Below are 18,799 nucleotides of genomic sequence, written 5' to 3' on the forward strand. Positions count from 1 at the left end.
CACTTGTGTGTTTTTATTCTGCTTCATTTGCATTGTCCAAAGGGGCCTGAGGCTCAATAATTGAATTGCCAATGACTGCTGCTGTTGTGTATATAAAAATCTTGAATCTTGGTCCAGCAGAGGTAGCTCTAAAATAACAATTTAAAACATTCACTTTTAGCTTGACCAATTCCGTGCCCTACAGACACATCCTGCATAATTACATACTCTTGTTTAGGGGCACTGAATGAAAACCTAGTTGTTAGGCCTTCATTACTCCATCACATATTGTGCTTACATGTTGCATTCAACTTACCGCAAAGTAAACTCTAATAGATAAACAATGTACTGAGAATAGGGGGGAAATGGGGGGTTGACTTGGACCAAAGCTATTCTTGATAACACTTGTTGTCACGATCTGCTACCTGTCTGTACTGTGTGTGAGTGTGTGTGTGTGTGAGGGAGAGAGATATCTTTAAAAATTAAATGATCAGTTGTGGTGAATAAGCTATGTAAGATACTGATAAGGCCAGTAAGTTTGAGAGTTTTATCTCTACACACATTCGTAGAATATTGTCTGTTTCGGATTTTAACGGTACTTACTGTGCTTCAATGTCAGGCTTAAGTTGTTATACAACAATAACACAACCGATACAAATGTGTGGAAATGACTGTAGATGAAATCCAAATCTTACTATAAATGCTTGTCTTATTCTTTTTATTCAATCATGCCATAAAAATATACAATTAAATCAGTTTTGGTAATTGAATGTATTCCCTTTTAATGTAAACACAAAACTGTAAATACTGATATTCAGCCCCAAAACCATGCCATGAAAGCACAAAGCGTAACTTTAAAGGTGCTACGAGGATATTTTAAATATTTCTGAAACGGTCTCATTTTCCTCTGATGATCATAAATGACATCTAACAACAAACGAGACCCTCAGTGCAAAGAATGCTATTTTTATATAGTTGTTTTTAACGCCTTTGTCATGGGTATGCTCACCCAGGAAACTACAGCTGCCGTAGTAAAATCACTACTGCTTTTGTCCAAAGGGGGTGCAAGAATGAACACAAACTGAAAGTTACTTGGAGCACCTTTAAATAAAATAGTGAAATGCCATCAGAGCACCAGCCCTGTCATTATTGCTCAGATATTGCTACACAGGAACAAGTATATAACATACATATAAAAAAATATGATCGATACTGTATATTGGTGTTTTATAATGACATTTAGTTTTTTAAACCAAAATTTCAAATTGAAATGGTAAGACTTAAAAAAAGGTTTTCCTCAAATAGGTTCAGAAGACTCCAAAGAGCAAAATGTCCTTTTGATTTTCTTCTTCTTGAATCAAAAAGAGGTACAAATAATGACAAGAAGAGAAGATAACACCCACAGCCACGTCATTTTAAGGCTGGGAGCATGATTGTCAGGTGCCCCACCCTGGCACCCTTTGGCGTTTTTACTTGGTCCTTTATCGTCGGGGTTTCCCTCAAAGTGGACCGGTACGCACTGGTTCCCCAGCACCTCACATGCCAGGATCAGATATTTTCTTTCCTTTCGGACATTCCTGATGCCACACGTCCCCTTCTCACTCCTCACTGTGAAAAACTCGAAAGTCTGCCGGCTGATGCACAGGTTGTCCTTGTGCATCTTCCCCCCTTTGTCCTTGCACACATCCTTGACCCTGTCCAGGTCCTTCGGTTGGAGGAAGGACTGTGTGGGTCTGTCACAGCCCCCGTGGGTTCTGATGTACTTCTCCCATTCATTCTGGTCGAGAGATGTGGGAGTGCCCTCACGAATGTGCCGACTGATGAAAGTGTTGTGGCCGTTGTTCCATGTGGAGCGCTGGCAGGGAGCATCATTTCTAGCCAATGCCTGATGTCCCAGCAGGAGACAGACAGCAAGAGTGAGAAAAGCCCTGAGAGCAGCCATCACCCAATCCTAGAATGAAAAAAACTAAAGTATATGAATCACAACAGAACAAACGCTGAACTTTACAGCTCTTCACCTCAGCCTCTTCCCGTTTTGCCAAATAGTACACATGACACACAGTAAAGTAAACTGTTTAAGAGCAGTGTTTGACGAAGCCACAGCTGTCCGTCTGAAACCAAAGAAAGTATATAGAGTACAGCTGCTCGATCACACAACTTCCCTACCTTGTCGTTGGCAATAGTGGAAGTTTCTATAAGCGCTAAAGATTTCCAGCTGCGAGATCTTTATCTGCTGCCCTTCAGTTGTGGTTGCCAGTTTCACTTCCTGTAAGCATGGGCGGGAGTGGCTTAAGCCTTAAGCAACTGCACTGCTTCAATCCGTCCACACAGCAGTGCTTTAGAGCAGAGGAAATAGTGAGACAAGATCCAGTTACAGCTATAGATGGAAATTCCATCGGGCAGGGATATCTGCATGTAACGTGATTTGAGATAATGTCTTTCACAATAGAAAAAAATTCAAAGCAGGCTGCAATTCAAGTATTTTAATAAGGTGCCCATGTTGACGAGTTATATACAGCAAAAAAAATCAATCGGACAGAGATGATATGGCACCGACAATAATTTTCTTCCAATAGAATGGACACATTGACATCAATATGACTTGATTTAAAATACAGTGTGCTTAAAAAGAGTATAGTTTGGACACTTTAAATCCCTTAAGACCGTCATCATAGAGTTTTCATTCATTTGATACGTCCTCCTGTGTCTTCTAACAACAAATGATCTAATTTGTGCTGAGGCTCAAGTGGGGCAAGGTAAATAAAAATATAACACTGGGTAGGAAGTCAGAGGTAAACATTTCAGAAGTCTATTACATTACTTTACAGTGCAGTGTACTTGTGTTTGGAGGAAGGATGCATAAAATTAAATGGACCAACGTGAAACAAGAAAAAAAAGACAACAAAATATATTTTACAGAGTATTTACATGAACCAATCATGCGCCCTCAAGCACTGCAAACAAACGAGAGCAAACAAACGTCTAAGAGCCAGCAAACTGACACACTCAATCCATGTGCTTCCCGTGCAAACTGAAGGAAGTGGCTGATAGCGAGACTGCCAACGTCACTGAATCTGGGTGGGAAAGAATATGCTGTATACAGTTACGTGACCAGCTGCAGCAGGTGATGTGTCCAGTTTAAAAGAAAAAACGTTTGCTCTCTGTCCCCAGAGGACACGTTGATCAGTGATAAGAAGGGAGTGTTTTTCCAGTGTCTGGGCAAAAGCCTTGGGAGTGTCTGTGTGCTAAGGCTCAGTCTGAGGAGACGGTGAGGGCTCTTCTTTCCTTTCTCCTACAGAAGTGGAGTTCAGAGCCACGTCTTGCTTTTTCTCCTTAGCTTTCTCTGGCTCCTTCGTCCTGAAACATGAGAGGGAAGAGTCATTCCTACTGAATCATCTCATACTGTAGCTGCAGGTGTTTTGTCAGTGTAGTTTGTTACATTATCCAGCAGAGGTCCCTATTTGTTAAAGATACACTGAAGGTTGTGCATATGTTTAGGGTTGTGGTATACTATGAAATTACTATTGGAGCCCTAAATGTTAAATTAAAAGATGGGGATTGTGTTATATGATGTTATAATAAACAAAGAAGATAGAAGTGTGTTAACATGGATGTTCACTGAGGGCATTTATAAAGTGGAGCATCCCCTCTTCAGCAGTCACTACTCCAATGTAGTTTTGTGGAATTCCTCTAAGTGCTATACAGTAAGAGGGGTGTTAAAAGTCTAGCCATAAGAAGACAAGGCACTGTTTATGGGTGGTTAAAGCAAAAGAGATGTTGTCAGGAATGTAACTCAAAGGACTCAAAAGTTAAGGTTTGATGGTCAAAGGTTATGATTTTGAACGGTAACCTTGGCATGGGAGCAGGTCGGTTACTGGGTAGGACGTCCCAGCTAGAGGTAGAGCTGTCACAGATCAAAAGACAGAATCACATGACCAAAACAAAGATTGAACATTAAGAAAAGAAAATCTCATTTCCTCTTCCTCCTCCGCTCTCATTCGATAGAAGGATTGGGGGGGAAATGTTAAAATTGGTTGCACACAGCTGATTGACGTTATGAAAGCCAGTGGTTCCCAAAGTGAATGTAAAGGTCCCCTGCAGGCTGGCAAACAAACTTTAAAAAAAGTCTCACTCTCCTCACAGCTAAATTCCAATCTGCAGCTAATTCAGTTCTACATGACGACATATCCAACAATGAAAAATCATATTTTTGTTCTTTATACTAGATGCTTTGCAATAACACACACACAGATGAGGACATGTATGGGAACATTGGGAACCCCTGATTAAAGCAGTGGAAAGGTTACATTTCTGACCGGCCGGGTTCATTAGAAGCACAACACATACGATTATTAATCATTGGCAATTATGAGAGAAAATACCAAGAGTATATTGGGAAACTGCCATGTTATTGCGAATAGATTATCCTGAGCGCTGATCTTAGGGTTCTTTTAAACTGTTATGGTGAAACTTTACAAAGAGGATTATGCATTTACTGAGATTTTTCATTAGAGCCCAACCAACACTGTTTCATGGAAAATAGTACCAATGAAGTGATTTGATACTGATCGAGTGATCTTATACGTTTACATTGTTGTACTCACTTGTTCTAGATCCCCAACAAGCCCTTAAGCCCCTATCTCACTGGGCTGTGACTGTTGGCGACCAGTTGGAGACACAAAATTGCGACAAAATATGCCAATTTGCGACAATTTTCACTTGCAGTCTCACTGAGTTGCTACTTACGACACGTTTGCGAATGGGAGGTCGCATTTATGTCTCATGAATGTCTGGCGAGTGTCGCACGAACGGAATGTCAGTCTCATTTTTGTCTCAAAGCAGTCGCAATTTAGTTTCATATGTCGCCAAACCCTCGCAAAGTTGTCTCACACTTCTGGCACTTTCTGACTCGCGGAGACTAAATTGAGAAGGGTTTGCGACGCGTGCGACACACCTGCGACGACTGTGAGACTATTTTGAGACCGATTAGTCGCACACTTGTTTTGAACATGTTCAAAATTCATGCGACAAGACTGCGCGGCTCTGCGACTCATGCGAGGAAATTGAGACCTCCGCAAACGTTTGGAGACAGTTTAGAGACTCGTTTGCGAATGCAGTCTCCAACTTGTCGCAAACAGTCGCAGCCCAGTGAGATAGGGGCTTTACTGGCTGAGCAGTGACATTCTAACATGTCTAAAGCCCCTATCTCACTGGGCTGCGACTGTTTGCGACAAGTTGGAGACTGCATTCGCAAACGAGTCTCTAAACTGTCTCCAAACGTTTGCGGAGGTCTCAATTTCCTCGCATGAGTCGCAGAGCCGCGCAGTCTTGTCGCATGAATTTTGAACATGTTCAAAACAAGTGTGCGACTAATCGGTCTCAAAATAGTCTCACAGTCGTCGCAGGTGTGTCGCACGCGTCGCAAACCCTTCTCAATTTAGTCTCCGCGAGTCAGAAAGTGCCAGAAGTGTGAGACAACTTTGCGAGGGTTTGGCGACATATGAAACTAAATTGCGACTGCTTTGAGACAAAAATGAGACTGACATTCCGTTCGTGCGACACTCGCCAGACATTCGTGAGACATAAATGCGACCTCCCTTTCGCAAACGTGTCGTAAGTAGCAACTCAGTGAGACTGCAAGTGAAAATTGTCGCAAATTGGCATATTTTGTCGCAATTTTGTGTCTCCAACTGGTCGCCAATAGCAGCTTAAGATGGTTACCGTGGCCAGTCTTTGCTGAAGGCGAAGAAGTGTTTTGTTTTAGTCCACTCCCTTTTTATCAGAGAGGATATTAAACTAAACCATTGGATACAGTGTCAATGCACTCTGGTGGTCACATGACATAATGCATACACTCTTTTTATATTATATCAAAGATACAGTCTTTGGCTTTTTCTTTTCAGTCTTTGGTTGAAATATATGCCAAAACAAGCCATCAGACATCAGCCATGGCAGGGTGTTGGTCAGACTCTAATTTCTATCAGCTTTTCAACATAAATCTCCCTGCACGTGACTGAGCACATCGCTCTTTTCAACTTGAGTTTTACTTCAGTGATCCTTTTCTTTTTATCATTGTATTCAACCCAAGATCTATGCTTAAGGATATCTTTGAAGCCCGAAAAAGAGGTCCCAAACAACACTGTCAGTTCTAGTCGGGCAGCCATGTCAGTAATGAGATCAGGTAAACCACCTGTTTACCACGACTGTTTCACGGTGGAGGAGTGTAAAAAATCTGCCAAGAGATAGAAGACGGAGAATGAGAGGAGACCGGGTACTTCCGCAGTGACGTCGCTCTCACAGTTTCTGCAGGTCGCACAGTTAAAGGTGGAGTCAGCAATTCTGGTTAATGCTTGTTGTCAAAATCCCTTGATGTCAAAATCAGTGAATATCTCCTCAGAATCTGCTACCTGTACACACTGTGAGTTTACAAAATCAAGTGTTAATACACAGCCTAGGCTCAGTAAATGAGCATGTTGTGACATACGGTGGGCTCCCTTTGTTAACATACCCTTTATTTACATACCAGTGTACAGAGCCTAGGCTATGTACTATCACCAGATTTCTTTCAGCGCACACACACAGTACGGACAGGTAGCCAATCGTGAGGAGTTACTCACTGATTTTGACAAAAAGTGATTTTGACAACAAGTGTTCTCCAGAATCCCTGAATGTAGATAACTAAGAAAAGAAACGGAGTGGCAAACAGGCCGCGGGCATGATGCCAGCAACACAGCAATGCTCCTTACCGTATTGTCTTCACGATGAAGCGAATGATCACTGCCAGACCAACACAGCCACACATCACTCCTATTACTATAGCGGTGACTTCACCTGCAGAAGAAAATAACACAAAGATGGCGGATGAAGGATAACTAACTAAAATAAAGAGATGAATCAGAGCTGTTAAATAATTGAATGAACTGATGTCATCATCAGTAGCGTGGGCCGCACAGTTAATGCATGAAGTCTTACCAGAAGAGAGCTCCTTCCCTGATTCTACAACAAATAAAAGATTGAACAAATCATTAGAGAAATCAAAGTAGTTTTGTATCTTTTACGTCTCACAGTTCATACACATCGATCTGTTGCTTTATCTCAGCAGAATCTGGTGTTCAGCTGTTTGAAAATGTTAAGTCCAGTCAGTTTGACGGCAGTGCTGATATTACAGGCCTTCCAGTTCAGTCACTCACTACAATGGGCACTTTACACAAATTCTTTCTCCTTTGTCTTTGTCTACCACTCCGTCTCCCTCTTTCCATTTTCTGTGTCTCTTTTTTCCACTCCTCTTTTTCTCAGTTAGACTCGCATGATAACAATGCAGACAGTGTTTAGCTTTTGCAAATCCTTTTTCTCTAATCAGCTCCCAAACAAACACTACTCCAGCATGCTTTTCCGAAACTTCCCCTTCCCTATTTCTCTCTCTCCTTACTTGCCTTTCCAAAAGGCTCAGTCCCTCTGACAAAGTCACCAGCAATGCTTAATATCCCCACATTTCTTTACACATTCCTCTTCCCTCTATATCTGCAGGGGCTGTGCTAATCGCTAGCATTGGTCTACTTGGCCACCCACTGGCTTGTTATTGTGGATTGCATTAGCAGCAACATGCTGGCATTATAATCCAACAATGTAGAAGTGCTTTCGGGTTGAAATGAGTTCACAGTGGTTTGTTTGTGACCTTCTGCTGCTACAACTTCAATCTGCATGAAAATCTCTCATAACTCTAACAAACATTAGACTTATCAGATTATATTTGATATAATAAAAAATTTAAAACTATTTTATGTCATTTACAGGTGAAATGTCTGATACCTGACACCGAATTTATAATGATAATGCTCTTTTTGTCTAACCTGCAGTGAAGGAGGTGAATATGACCCTGTGGTTGAGTGGCTGTGTTGTGCGGTAGTTGTCCTGCAGCAGCATCTTGTCTGGATCTTCAGCTTTACTGGAGTAAAGTATAGTCTCCATCTTCAGCAGCTGCAGGGGAGAGGTGGAGGGGAGAGTGGTGAAGAAGACTAGAATAGTCCTGAGGCACTAAACTTAAATAAAAAAGAAGCAAAAACTCAACAGACCGTCTTAAACTGAATTGTTGTTTATCAATAGCTCAAATATATTAAATCACGTTATAAGATTTTTTTTTCACAGTGGACATCAATAATTTAAATCATAAATAGTCGTACATGTGATATGATTTCACATTTTTTTCTCAGTCTCCTCAAATGCCTACTACACATTTTTTGTGACTTGAAATCTACCATTAAAAGGCAGACATTTCTGGATTTTGTAAATATCGGCAGAAGACATTGGAGCATATTCCCCAATGCTGGAAGTGGAAGGGAATGAAGAAGAAAAATTGCACATTAATGTGCTGTACTGCCATAGGTAATGACTGATGAAACAAGTAGTTTCCCGTTTTAATAAATTACTCAATTTAGAGAAAGGGATATGCATATTAGTGGTTTGATTATAGAGGGCAGAACTCAAGAATATAACTAATAAGAGACGGAGAAGTCATTGAATGATTATAACTTGTGTATGGGTTTTTTAAAGTACTCATTTAAGCAGCACTCCTTACAAATATGCATATCATCAGTCTGTATACAGCTAATACAAAGTAAAGTGCATCCAGACTCCTTTTAATGCAAGTTGGATCCTTTTGTCTTATATCACCGTGGTTCAAAGTGTAGTCAATGTCTGCTTGAAAGGTTAACATTAAGTTGAGGTGTGTAAGATCTACTTACACACCTCAATGAGTCTCGGTATCTCTGTGTCACCTGCGCTTTTGAGATTTCAACCCTCTCATGGAACAGTGTCCAGGTCACACTCTGGTGGCAGGGCGGCGTTGTTAAGGAGCCATTGTAGCGATAGTAGCGTCCAAGATCCTCTGGGAGCAGGGACTGGACGTCAAAGGCCGGGATGAATACCTTCTGGTCTGCCAGTGGGCGTATGGAGGGAGGGAGTGCGGGGGGGGTGGGGGGGGGGTATGTTAGGTCTTTTCGTCTTTTTACCAATGCTTTAACCAAATATATTTTAGTTGTAGCAGTTTAGCAGACTTACCAGCGTGTCTGATGCGGCTCAGGTAGTTGAGGATGTTGTTAAATGCATGATTGGTCTCCTCACCTGTCTGGGAAACCAAAACTGAGGCTTACATTTTTATTACATAGATCAAAATACTCCAGCTTAAGCATTCACTTCTCTTATTGTTAAATAGCTTTGTATATTTCTACTGTTTATGAGTTGTTGTTGTTTTTTTACCACAATAAGAATTCCTAAGACAGCCAAGCCGTCACTCTGCGTCATGGCTGTGGACATGTTGGGGTAGAGCTCCGAGTTGTAGTGCACCACATGCAGCTGGAGAGAAGATAAATAACTGTTAGTTGTTTAGTTCAATTCAGGCTGAGGTCGAAAAGAGACGGAGAGCAAGAGAGACGTCCTGGTTTCTCCTTGTGACAGCCGAGGGTTAAAGAGAGACAAAAAGAGGGAGAGACTAGGAGAGGGGAAGCTGCGTGCAAACTCGGTCACCCCACTGAGAGTATGAGCGAAGGAGAATAAAGAGCGTCAAGGAGACTGATGTGAATGAGAAAGAGCTTAATTGTCTCATTATGTAATAACACCCATCATGCATGACAGGATCCATTTTTTATTGACTGATATTCTTCCACCACTTCAATTTGGTTTGAGTTTCTCCTCCCCACCATTTCATCGACTGCATGATTTATTTATTTTTTTATCAGCTGAAATTCACTCGTGCATGAAGTTGGCATATACCTGGACAGTGACAAATGGACAGGAACTGGGGCACGGAGAAAGCATAACTTCTCTCCTTTCTCTTACATAGTTACTCCACCCTTTCTCCATCATCTGCAGATTCCTCTTAATTCACTTACAACTTATATCTACTTGTTTTGGGATTTTGCTTTTGTTTCCATATCAAATCCTTTTACTGTGTTGCTCTTATGTCTCTGCAGCCCTCTCTCAGCCTTCTCTGGATGTGAGTTCAGTGAGCAGTTTCCATCCCTATGGTACACTGAACACGAACAGGAATCCACACTGACCGAGTTATGACAGATCTGTGTCTGTGAGAGAGAGAAAGTGTGAAGTAAAATATGGTGTGTCTCCCATTGTTTGCCATGGCCTCACAACGCGGGTCATAACTAATTGGGGGCTTGTCCAATTTAATTTGTTTGATGCATTTGAGTAGCTCCTCAGTTGCTTTGTTCCTGGTGCTTGTTTGGCCAGGTTAGGATTTGTTTAGTTAGTTCTTGGATGTTGGGAGATGCACCAGATAATGTTGGTTGAAGCACTCTTTTGAGGTGGTTATTTGTTGTGGTCCTTAGAGAGAGTTGTGTTTCAGAGTGTTCCATGTTAGGCTTCTGTTACATTTCCCATTTAGCCTGCACGAGTGTTTCTGTTGTATGTGTTTCTTTATGCTTTTGGTAGTGTTCTGGCAATGTGGTTAGTGTCAATTGTTTTCGGACAATTGTCTCAGGGGCTCGTCCAAAGTACCTTGTGGGGTTGCCTGCTTGCAGGTGGCCTTTCCAACCTGTTGGTTTACAGTGCATAAAAATCCACCACAAGCTGCATGAAGGGTTGAGCTAAGGTTGAGTTGTAAATTAGATATTTGGTAAGGTAAGTAGTGGGAAAACTCCTTGTTTGTCTCAATTTGTATGCACCTTAATGCTTCTTCGTCGGGGGAATTTGATAAGTGCACCAAGGGACAGCTGGTGAAAATAGGCTAACGTAATGGGATTGACGTTGGTGGCCGTAACCGTAAAGTTGATATTTAAAGCTATTTTGGCGACAGGTTTGGTCATTTAATCCATTTCTAATGAGGAACCTTGCTTGGGTTCAGTTCCAGTTGTGACTCCTGGAAGGACTGCAGGGCTTACTTTTGAACAGCAGAGAGAATTACCTCTGTTGCTTTTGGAGAATGAGAAAAGTGAACAGATTGCTTTAGAACGTTAGAGGCAAGAATATGAAACTGAGAGGGAAAAAATGGGAACTGAAAAGTTTAAATTAGATCTTGAGCAGCAAAAATAGTTTTTGAGTTGCTAAAAGAGGGTGTTTCAGAGGGTGTGTCTTCTCAGAAGCAGTCTGGTCACTGTAAGTTTGATCTCAGCAGTTGTTTTTGTCTCATGCCTGTGTTTAATGAGAGAGATCCTGACATTTGACGTGTGGCTGATGTGAGAGGTCGCCCCATTCAGAGCACATCTTGTTATGTTGCTTCAGTGCATGCTAACTGCTAAGGCCCTGGCCGCTTATTCTGCGAGTGCATCTGACAGCTGGAGTTATCTGAAAGTCTAAACTGCTGTTGGTCCCTGAACCATACCACCAGCATCTTCCGTCATGGAAACAAGGAGATAAGCAGACTAATGTTGAAGTTGCTCCGGATTTGTTGTGCCACTTCAATCGTTGGTGTTCTGCTGCCTGCGTGACCTCCAACATTTTATCACTGAGGGGTTTGTGTGGATGTGTGGCCGCCCTGAGAAGATGCAGATTAAAATCGTGTGTGAAACAGGTTCTTACCATTCTTTTGTGTTACAATTTGCTTTGTCATTTTCCCCAGAGTCCGATACACATTTTGTTTCCCCACATGGGACACATTTTTGGTGAGAGGGATTGGAATGTGCGTGTTGCCTTTACCAGTTCATAAATTGTGGCTTGATATTAAGTTGGTTCAGGGGGAGGATAGCAGAGGTTAGTATAGGGGTGCCTGTTAAAGAGCTGAGTTTAATCCTTGGTAATGATCTGGCTGGTAGCAAACTTTTGCCAGATGAGGTGCAAGCGCCTCCAGTGGTTTCTGCTACGCCGTTCCGTCCACTAGTACTGTTAATTTGGTAGGTGTCGGGTCAGACACCAGGGCACATGCTGTGGCAAATCATGGTAGAGAGGATGCCCGGGGTTTGACAAATCCTATTTTGGATACTGTGTCTGGCACTCACAGGCTTGGGACTACAGGCAACGGTAAAGGTGTTGGGGCAGGTGCATTGTTCCATGCTCACAGGGGTTAACTGGTAATTTGGGTTTTCATCCATGCCTGTGTTTGTTTTGCCATGGCCCCACGAGTCACGTCATGACAGTAGCTTTTAGCAGACATTACCTAAACAAGAGTAAACAACGTGTTTTCTGAAAACTATTTTCAGCTGCGTTATCTACAGTATGCAAGTTTGAGCGTATTTATTTGACCTCATACTTTGGTCACAATAATGTGTTGCTGATGACTGGTTTACTTTGCAGACACTTTTCCTCAAGCTTGTTTATCCTGTAGAATTGTTTTCATACTCAAATCTGCAGTCTTTATTTTTATGTTTTAAATTGGGAAATTCATATTCCAATAAAATAAATAACCTCTGTATTTAAAAATAAATCAAAACAGTAGAAGTTGCACTTTTCTTAAATTGTATTTGTACTGTCTGCATGTTTCCACAAAATGTGTATCTGCACATAGCAAACAAAATTGGAATTATTATAAATCTTTGAGCAAAATACCCCCAAATTTTCCACCGCGCCTCCTGTTCCCCTTGGTAGCGGCCACCTTTACTAAGACAGTTCCTTTGGGGAACACTGAAACACTAAATCCCTTGTGACCCGTGATAATGTAGGCTGCAAATGTTGGCTGAATGATAAAGCAAATTACTGAAAACAAAGCTAAAGATTTGGAGTTGACATACATACTTTACTTTGCCATTATTTTACTGGTCCGGCCCACTTGAGATCAGAGGGGCTGTACGTGACCCCCAGACCAAAATGAGTTTGACACACCTGCCTTACTGTATTTCATCAGAAATTACAGCTCTATTTCTTCTAGGTCTTCTTCCACACTCTCACTGCCACTCTTCTCCCTCCAACAACCTGTCTTCATTGGTCCATTTCCAAAAGAAAGTATTTTTGAGCTTTCCCTATATACTGTATATATGTTCACTAACAAGTCTAAAACAAGACACCTTCTTAGTGTTTCAGTTGAAATTGCAATCCGCAGTGTTTAAAATGCACCAGGATTAAATCCATTCTGTTTTGAATGTGTGGTTTACAGATGTGACTGCAGTGTGTTAGCATTTGAAGTGCTGGTAATCAACAGTGTTGTGCAGGTTGTGATATAAGCCATGAGATAAGTGTGTAGAGTTTTGAAAATTGTGTTTAAGCAATGAAAAATTAGATAATGTTAGGTCCACATGAACTGCTGCTGTGCATAGTGTTGTTAGAGTTTTGCACATGTCGCTCCAGTTTTGCCCACTGTGGTTTAACAATCGAAAAAAACTGTAATAGTAAAAACATAATTGGCATCCTCATCGTATACACTCACAGCATAGTTTCACTTAATGTACTTGTCCCTTCATTGTGATCAATTGACATTTGGACTATTAACCGTTCATATAAAATCTTCCAGTCCTTGAAAGACTACTTTTATAGCACAACTTGAACTTTTTACACCACGACTAAGCCTGGTTCTATGGTTAAATAGAGTTGTGTTTAAACTCACCTCAGCATCCGCACTTAGTCCGTTGATGGTGTGTTCGCTGCCCGGGTGATGCGGGCCGCCACTGCCCCAGTGGAGGTGCATTTGAACAGCTGTGTAGAGCCAGGGTAGACCCCCCAGTCCCATCCATTCTGGCAGTTCGATCACCGCTTAAGGAGAGAAGAGCATAAACAAGTTGACTCTCTGAGTTCGACAGACAGGAGAAAGATAACTGAAGGGGGATTACTAAGAGGGGATATGAGGATGATTAAAAAGTAAATACATAAAACATATTAACCTTTGAATTAGTCTCTAATTTATTAATGGGCAGTAAAATGTTTGCTGCCAGGTTACGGCTAAAGAAGGTGCAGTATAAACAGATGAAGCGTAAAGCTGCTCGGTGAGAGGCTCATATTAGAAGTTGGAAATGGTCCGGCTGCTATAGTTACCTGTGTGTCCATTATTGTACAGAGTGAAGGGCTTGTTGCCATGCTGACTGTAGCCTAGTGGGGTCAAATGGACCAGGCTGGGGTCATATTTAGTCTGGGTGGTTACCACATCCACGGGGGATTGAGAAGTACCTCCGCAGTCAGGGAAATACTGCGGCCAATGAGACTGACCCACCAAGCCTTTGACAGGAGAAAAGACAGAAACAATGATGTCATCCAATCACACAGCCCACTGGTTCACAGTCATCCAGTGAAACGCCTCCATTGATCAGTCCCTAATTATGCCACATTCACGGCCTTGTGTGAGTGAATCTGATTAAACTTATAAAAAAGGAATATGAAAACATACACAACAGACAAGTCTGGATGGTTAAAATATTGAGGGTTGCACAATAGGCAATGAAAGCCTTTTATACACAACATATCTGTGACTACACGAGGCATTTTAATGTTTGAACCATAAGGATTGCAAAAGAGAAACAATACTATCATTACTATTGGAAATACATGACTAATTTGAATACTTAACACTGAAACTGCATTCTAAACATGATATATTATTGAAAGCACATTTTGAAAATGTTCAGTTAATTTAGATTCCACTATCTGGATAAACCGAGGTTATGTCTTTTCTGGCCAACATTTTAGTTTTATAAATGAGCAATATGTGTGCATTTTATAAGTCAGCACTGGTGAACACCATCTCTTTATGAACTTTTGTTCTGCTGAATGGATGCTAAATGAATGCTGATAACTACAATATAATCAATAAAGAATTCCATGCACCTTATCCTGTATTACCTCTTTATGCATCGGATTTTCTGTTTTATCCAGATGTCCTGATATTTTTTTTTGTCATTGTAGTTTAATTTTTAGAATTGTTTTGCCTGACATTGACACAAGATAATAAGAATTATTTCCTATATAAATGTTCTGAGATAATTCTTCCTTGATGCAAGTAGAATGGTTTATGACATCTATACATGAGTCTTTAGATCAAATTTCCTCAGACATTGCAAACTATTGGTACTGTTGTATCACAAAGCAAGATTTCTAGGATCTGCAATTAATTAAAACCTATTGAAATGTCTTTTCTTCGCAATATGCAAAAACATTGACATTTTTTAGAAACGTTTTTCTGTTCATAACATAGAGGATTCACCTTAAAAATGGTATATTATGTTCAATCAAACATTAAAAAGTAGCTAAATCAGAGAAACTGTAAAATGACAACTTTAAATTGTAAATGGTACATTTGTTATGTTAATATAATTAAACACTTGCTAGTAATAAAATGACTATAATGACAACATAAGATTATAGTTGAAATAACATTTTTATATGAATCAGTACACATATTGAATGGTTACAGTTACTGGAAACAACTGCTCTCCTCCATCACACTTAAATATGCTCATGTACCTATTTGTATAATGTACACTTATATAGTCAAATATGTACTATAATTCCAACTGTTTGAAACACAAACACAAACTTTGAAAGCCTTTGAAATTAAAAATGTTTTTAATTAAAAGATGGAAATATCGAGGAAGTAAAGGAGGGAGAAAGGAGTGATTGAGTCTCGGTTCAAGTTCACTGAGTAAAAAGAAAATGGACTCCCCAATTGCATAATAAAAGAAGGTAAGAATAAAAAGTCTGGAAGAAAAAGAGTGTGACATGTTAGTCAAAGAATCTGAATTTCAATTGCAAGGAGAGGAATGCTTTAGAACTCAGGCACGCCACTGGGAAAAATGTGTCGGCAGTGTGCAAAAAAAAAACATAAAAAGTATCCAATTAAATATTTGAAGTTGCAGGTTTTACCAATGTTAAAACATGTGTACAGACTATAGCCTATAGATTGTGGTGTACCACCTTTGAAAGCCATGGATCATGGTTTGGTTGTAGCATTTTCAAACTTCTTCATATGCAATTACAATAGAGGCCAAGTCTTCGCACACACAATGTCAGGAGGGGACTCAACATTAATGATGTAAACACATACCACATATCTGCTCCCTGCAACCCCCACCTCACGCTAATCCGTTCTTTGCCCCCTACCCTACGCTACTCTCCACAGCAAAATCCCTGACCCACGAACCCAACTTGAAAGTGAATCTAGTCAACCCTGCTATTGGTCGTCATGGAGGTCTCTATGGTAACCAGAGTCCGAAAATTCTGACCCCTCTGTGTGTGCTCCACCTCTAGCATGTTATCCCTGTCCTGAATACAGCCAGGGACAAACCAACATTCTCACTAACTCATATATGCAGATTCACTCATTCAGAGCATGATGAAGAAAATAAAGAATGTGAGACTGTCTTTCTCCTCGGTTACTTTACATAACTCTCCGTCTCTAATATCTCGTGGAAAGACGGGTCTCGGTGTAATCCTTTCGTGTGATGAAATGTTGCCTATTCCCCTTGTTAGTTAACAGCTCGGCAATTAATGGCCACATCATGCAATGTTGTTTCCCACAACATGCCTCACACACATTGTCCCTTATTCAAGCACTCTAGGGACTGTAGATGAATCCCAGTGACTTTGATTTTGGAAAATTCTTGACAAATAAACAAAAACAAATTAAATTAATCTGTATGCAATACATGTATCATTCAACATATTGCCTACCCTTCTTCTATTTTTTAGAGAGATATTACACTACATATTTCTGCACCATACACTTGCCTCCACATCTACTATAATGTTGTCCCTGTCCATACTATAGGCAACTGTATGTATATATACCAGTTTGCTCCAGGCCCAGCATCTTCAGTTTGCTGTGCATTTTGTATGTAAACTGTATATTGGTGTTGCTCTCCTGAATACATGCACAGAGTGGTGGTCTCTGTGCCCCATTCATTACCACAATGTCATTGTCCACACTGCATAGGCGTCCAGTGTGTGTCCACAACACAATAAACACATAGGTTATTGTGCGCTGCAACAATACGGGGCATGATTTGGTATGCTTTGCTTCGTCCCGTCCCATCTCCCTCTCTCTCCGTACAACACCCTCATCCTTGTGCACCTGCCTCCCTCTCCCTGCCTTTCTATCTGTCTTTTTCTTGCTTTCTTCCTCTCTCTCTCTCTCCCTCCACCCCTCTATCATCTCTGTGTGACTGCTGCGCTCATGCCAGCTTGGTGAACTGTAACTAATACAGACTGAGAGGAAAGCAGAGGGAGAGGGGTTGGAAGATATCAGGGGGGAGAGAGAGAAAAGCACCAATCCTGCACAATTTACCGAAGCATTTATGAGACTCAAAATGTTTTATAGAAAAGTGTTTAACTTGTGTAGAGTCATGGTCAAAAGACTGAGGTATGAGAAGGTTCAGTCTGATTGTTGTTCTTTTTTTCAGGAAAATGCCTTCATGTCCATGCCTTACTTATAAGCAGAGTATCAATCATATCATTGCCCCTTATTAATTGTGGATTTGACTTCAGGATTTGGCTTCAGGTCTATAAAGCTCTTAATAGCCACATATTATACATTACACCTGGCATATGCACGACATCTCCAGATGGTATCAACCCTGTGTGCATGTTGTCTTTTATTTCTCTATCTCTCTTGTTCTTCTACTTTTTATTTCTATTATGCTCTACAAATAATGTTGAACTATAACTTACCAGTGTAGGTCCATGTTATATCGTCTGAAAAGGAACAAGAGAAAAACTTTCTTTAAACTCAGTTTAACTATAGTTTTTTAAAGTTTAAAGGGCTGCACATTTGTTAGATTCAACAAACATTCACCATGTTACAAACATTCTATCTGTGAGATTAAATATCACATATTTCACTTACCTCAATATAATTTTTTTTTCATCACTTTTAATCTACACCCTCTGCTGCTTCTAATAAAGATCCATTTCGATTTCTACCTAACTACGGTGGTATCGTAGTGCTCAAGTTTTTTTTTCTCAAATCCTTTTTTACTACTGCTCTCGCTAAAACAGCTCACAGTGAAACACCCAAACAATCAACAAGAGCAAAGCCAACCAAATCTCACATAGCGCAGATTCTTTTGTTAATTAAGGACCTTACCATCAGCAGGGGCAGCCGTCCCTTGATAATCCAGAAGCATTAGAAGGAAAAAAAATCCCAAAGAGTCCATGTTAGCCCTCCTTGCCCATACACAGAAATGAATTAAAGTCGTACGGAGAGATGAGGAGCAAGTGCGAGAGAGTGAGGGAGAGAGGGGGAGAGAGATAGAGAGGGAAGGGGAAAGGGGGGCTGCGATTTCCACCTGCCACAGCTCTGTATCACAGCCAGAGTGTGGATGCAAAGGACAAAGGCAAAGGGCACAGGCCACCAGAACAAGTGAAAGATGGAGAGAAAGTTTGACAGGAAAAGAGGAAGAGTGGGCTGAGGTGGCGAGACCAGACCGTAAGGGACCAGTGAGTGAGAATGAATTAATGTTTGTTCCTGAGAAAAGGAGTGTGAGATGGATTGGATGGAGGTTTCATCATGGGAACAATGCAAGTAAAGGAGTGAAGAAAAGAGGAAAAGAGTGGTCCATGATGCAAAAATGCACTGATCACAGGGGAGAAATAAAAATCTGTCAATCAGAAAGGAAGCGTCTGACTTTTCAAAACTTTGTTAAATGGACAAGTTTCTGAATTTTCGCTGAGTGAAAGTTTTTGACAACAAACTTTATATGAACTCATTTGTCAGTATTACTCGTTTTATAGTTAACACAGGACATCAGCAGAAATAGTGTGAAAAATTAGGGCATTCAACACTGGCAAGGAGAGTGGTTCCCAAGCTGTTTTTTGCTTGACCCTGCAGTACAGAACAATATATACTTTAGACATCTATAATTTGTTAGATCAAGCACGATTAACCTTCTGCCCTCTTGTTTGATTTGAATTTTTTGAGGGTTTGAGAGAAAAAAAGCTTGAAAAGACATAAACATGTCAA

At 40.7% G+C, this 18,799-nt stretch overlaps 1 protein-coding gene across 1 annotated transcript; it reads right to left on the minus strand.

Moving 5' to 3' along the window:
• Positions 1 to 3,224: 3,224 nt before the first annotated feature.
• Positions 3,225 to 18,020, minus strand: ca14 (carbonic anhydrase XIV; the record flags this gene model as incomplete). Its single annotated transcript, XM_080040105.1, has 13 exons — positions 17,924 to 18,020; positions 17,509 to 17,532; positions 13,885 to 14,064; positions 13,460 to 13,605; positions 9,235 to 9,330; positions 9,037 to 9,103; positions 8,754 to 8,911; positions 7,830 to 7,956; positions 6,952 to 6,975; positions 6,726 to 6,810; positions 6,170 to 6,211; positions 3,830 to 3,883; positions 3,225 to 3,336 (listed from the first exon to the last, which is right to left on the minus strand). Exons 1-13 carry the CDS (start codon positions 17,991 to 17,993, stop codon positions 3,225 to 3,227), a joined length of 1,185 nt encoding a protein of 394 aa, XP_079896231.1. The 5' UTR covers positions 17,994 to 18,020.
• Between the last annotated feature and the right edge of the window lie 779 nt (positions 18,021 to 18,799).

This window comes from Ammodytes marinus (assembly GCF_949987685.1).
Source record: "Ammodytes marinus genome assembly, chromosome: 13".
NCBI lineage: Eukaryota > Metazoa > Chordata > Actinopteri > Uranoscopiformes > Ammodytidae > Ammodytes > Ammodytes marinus.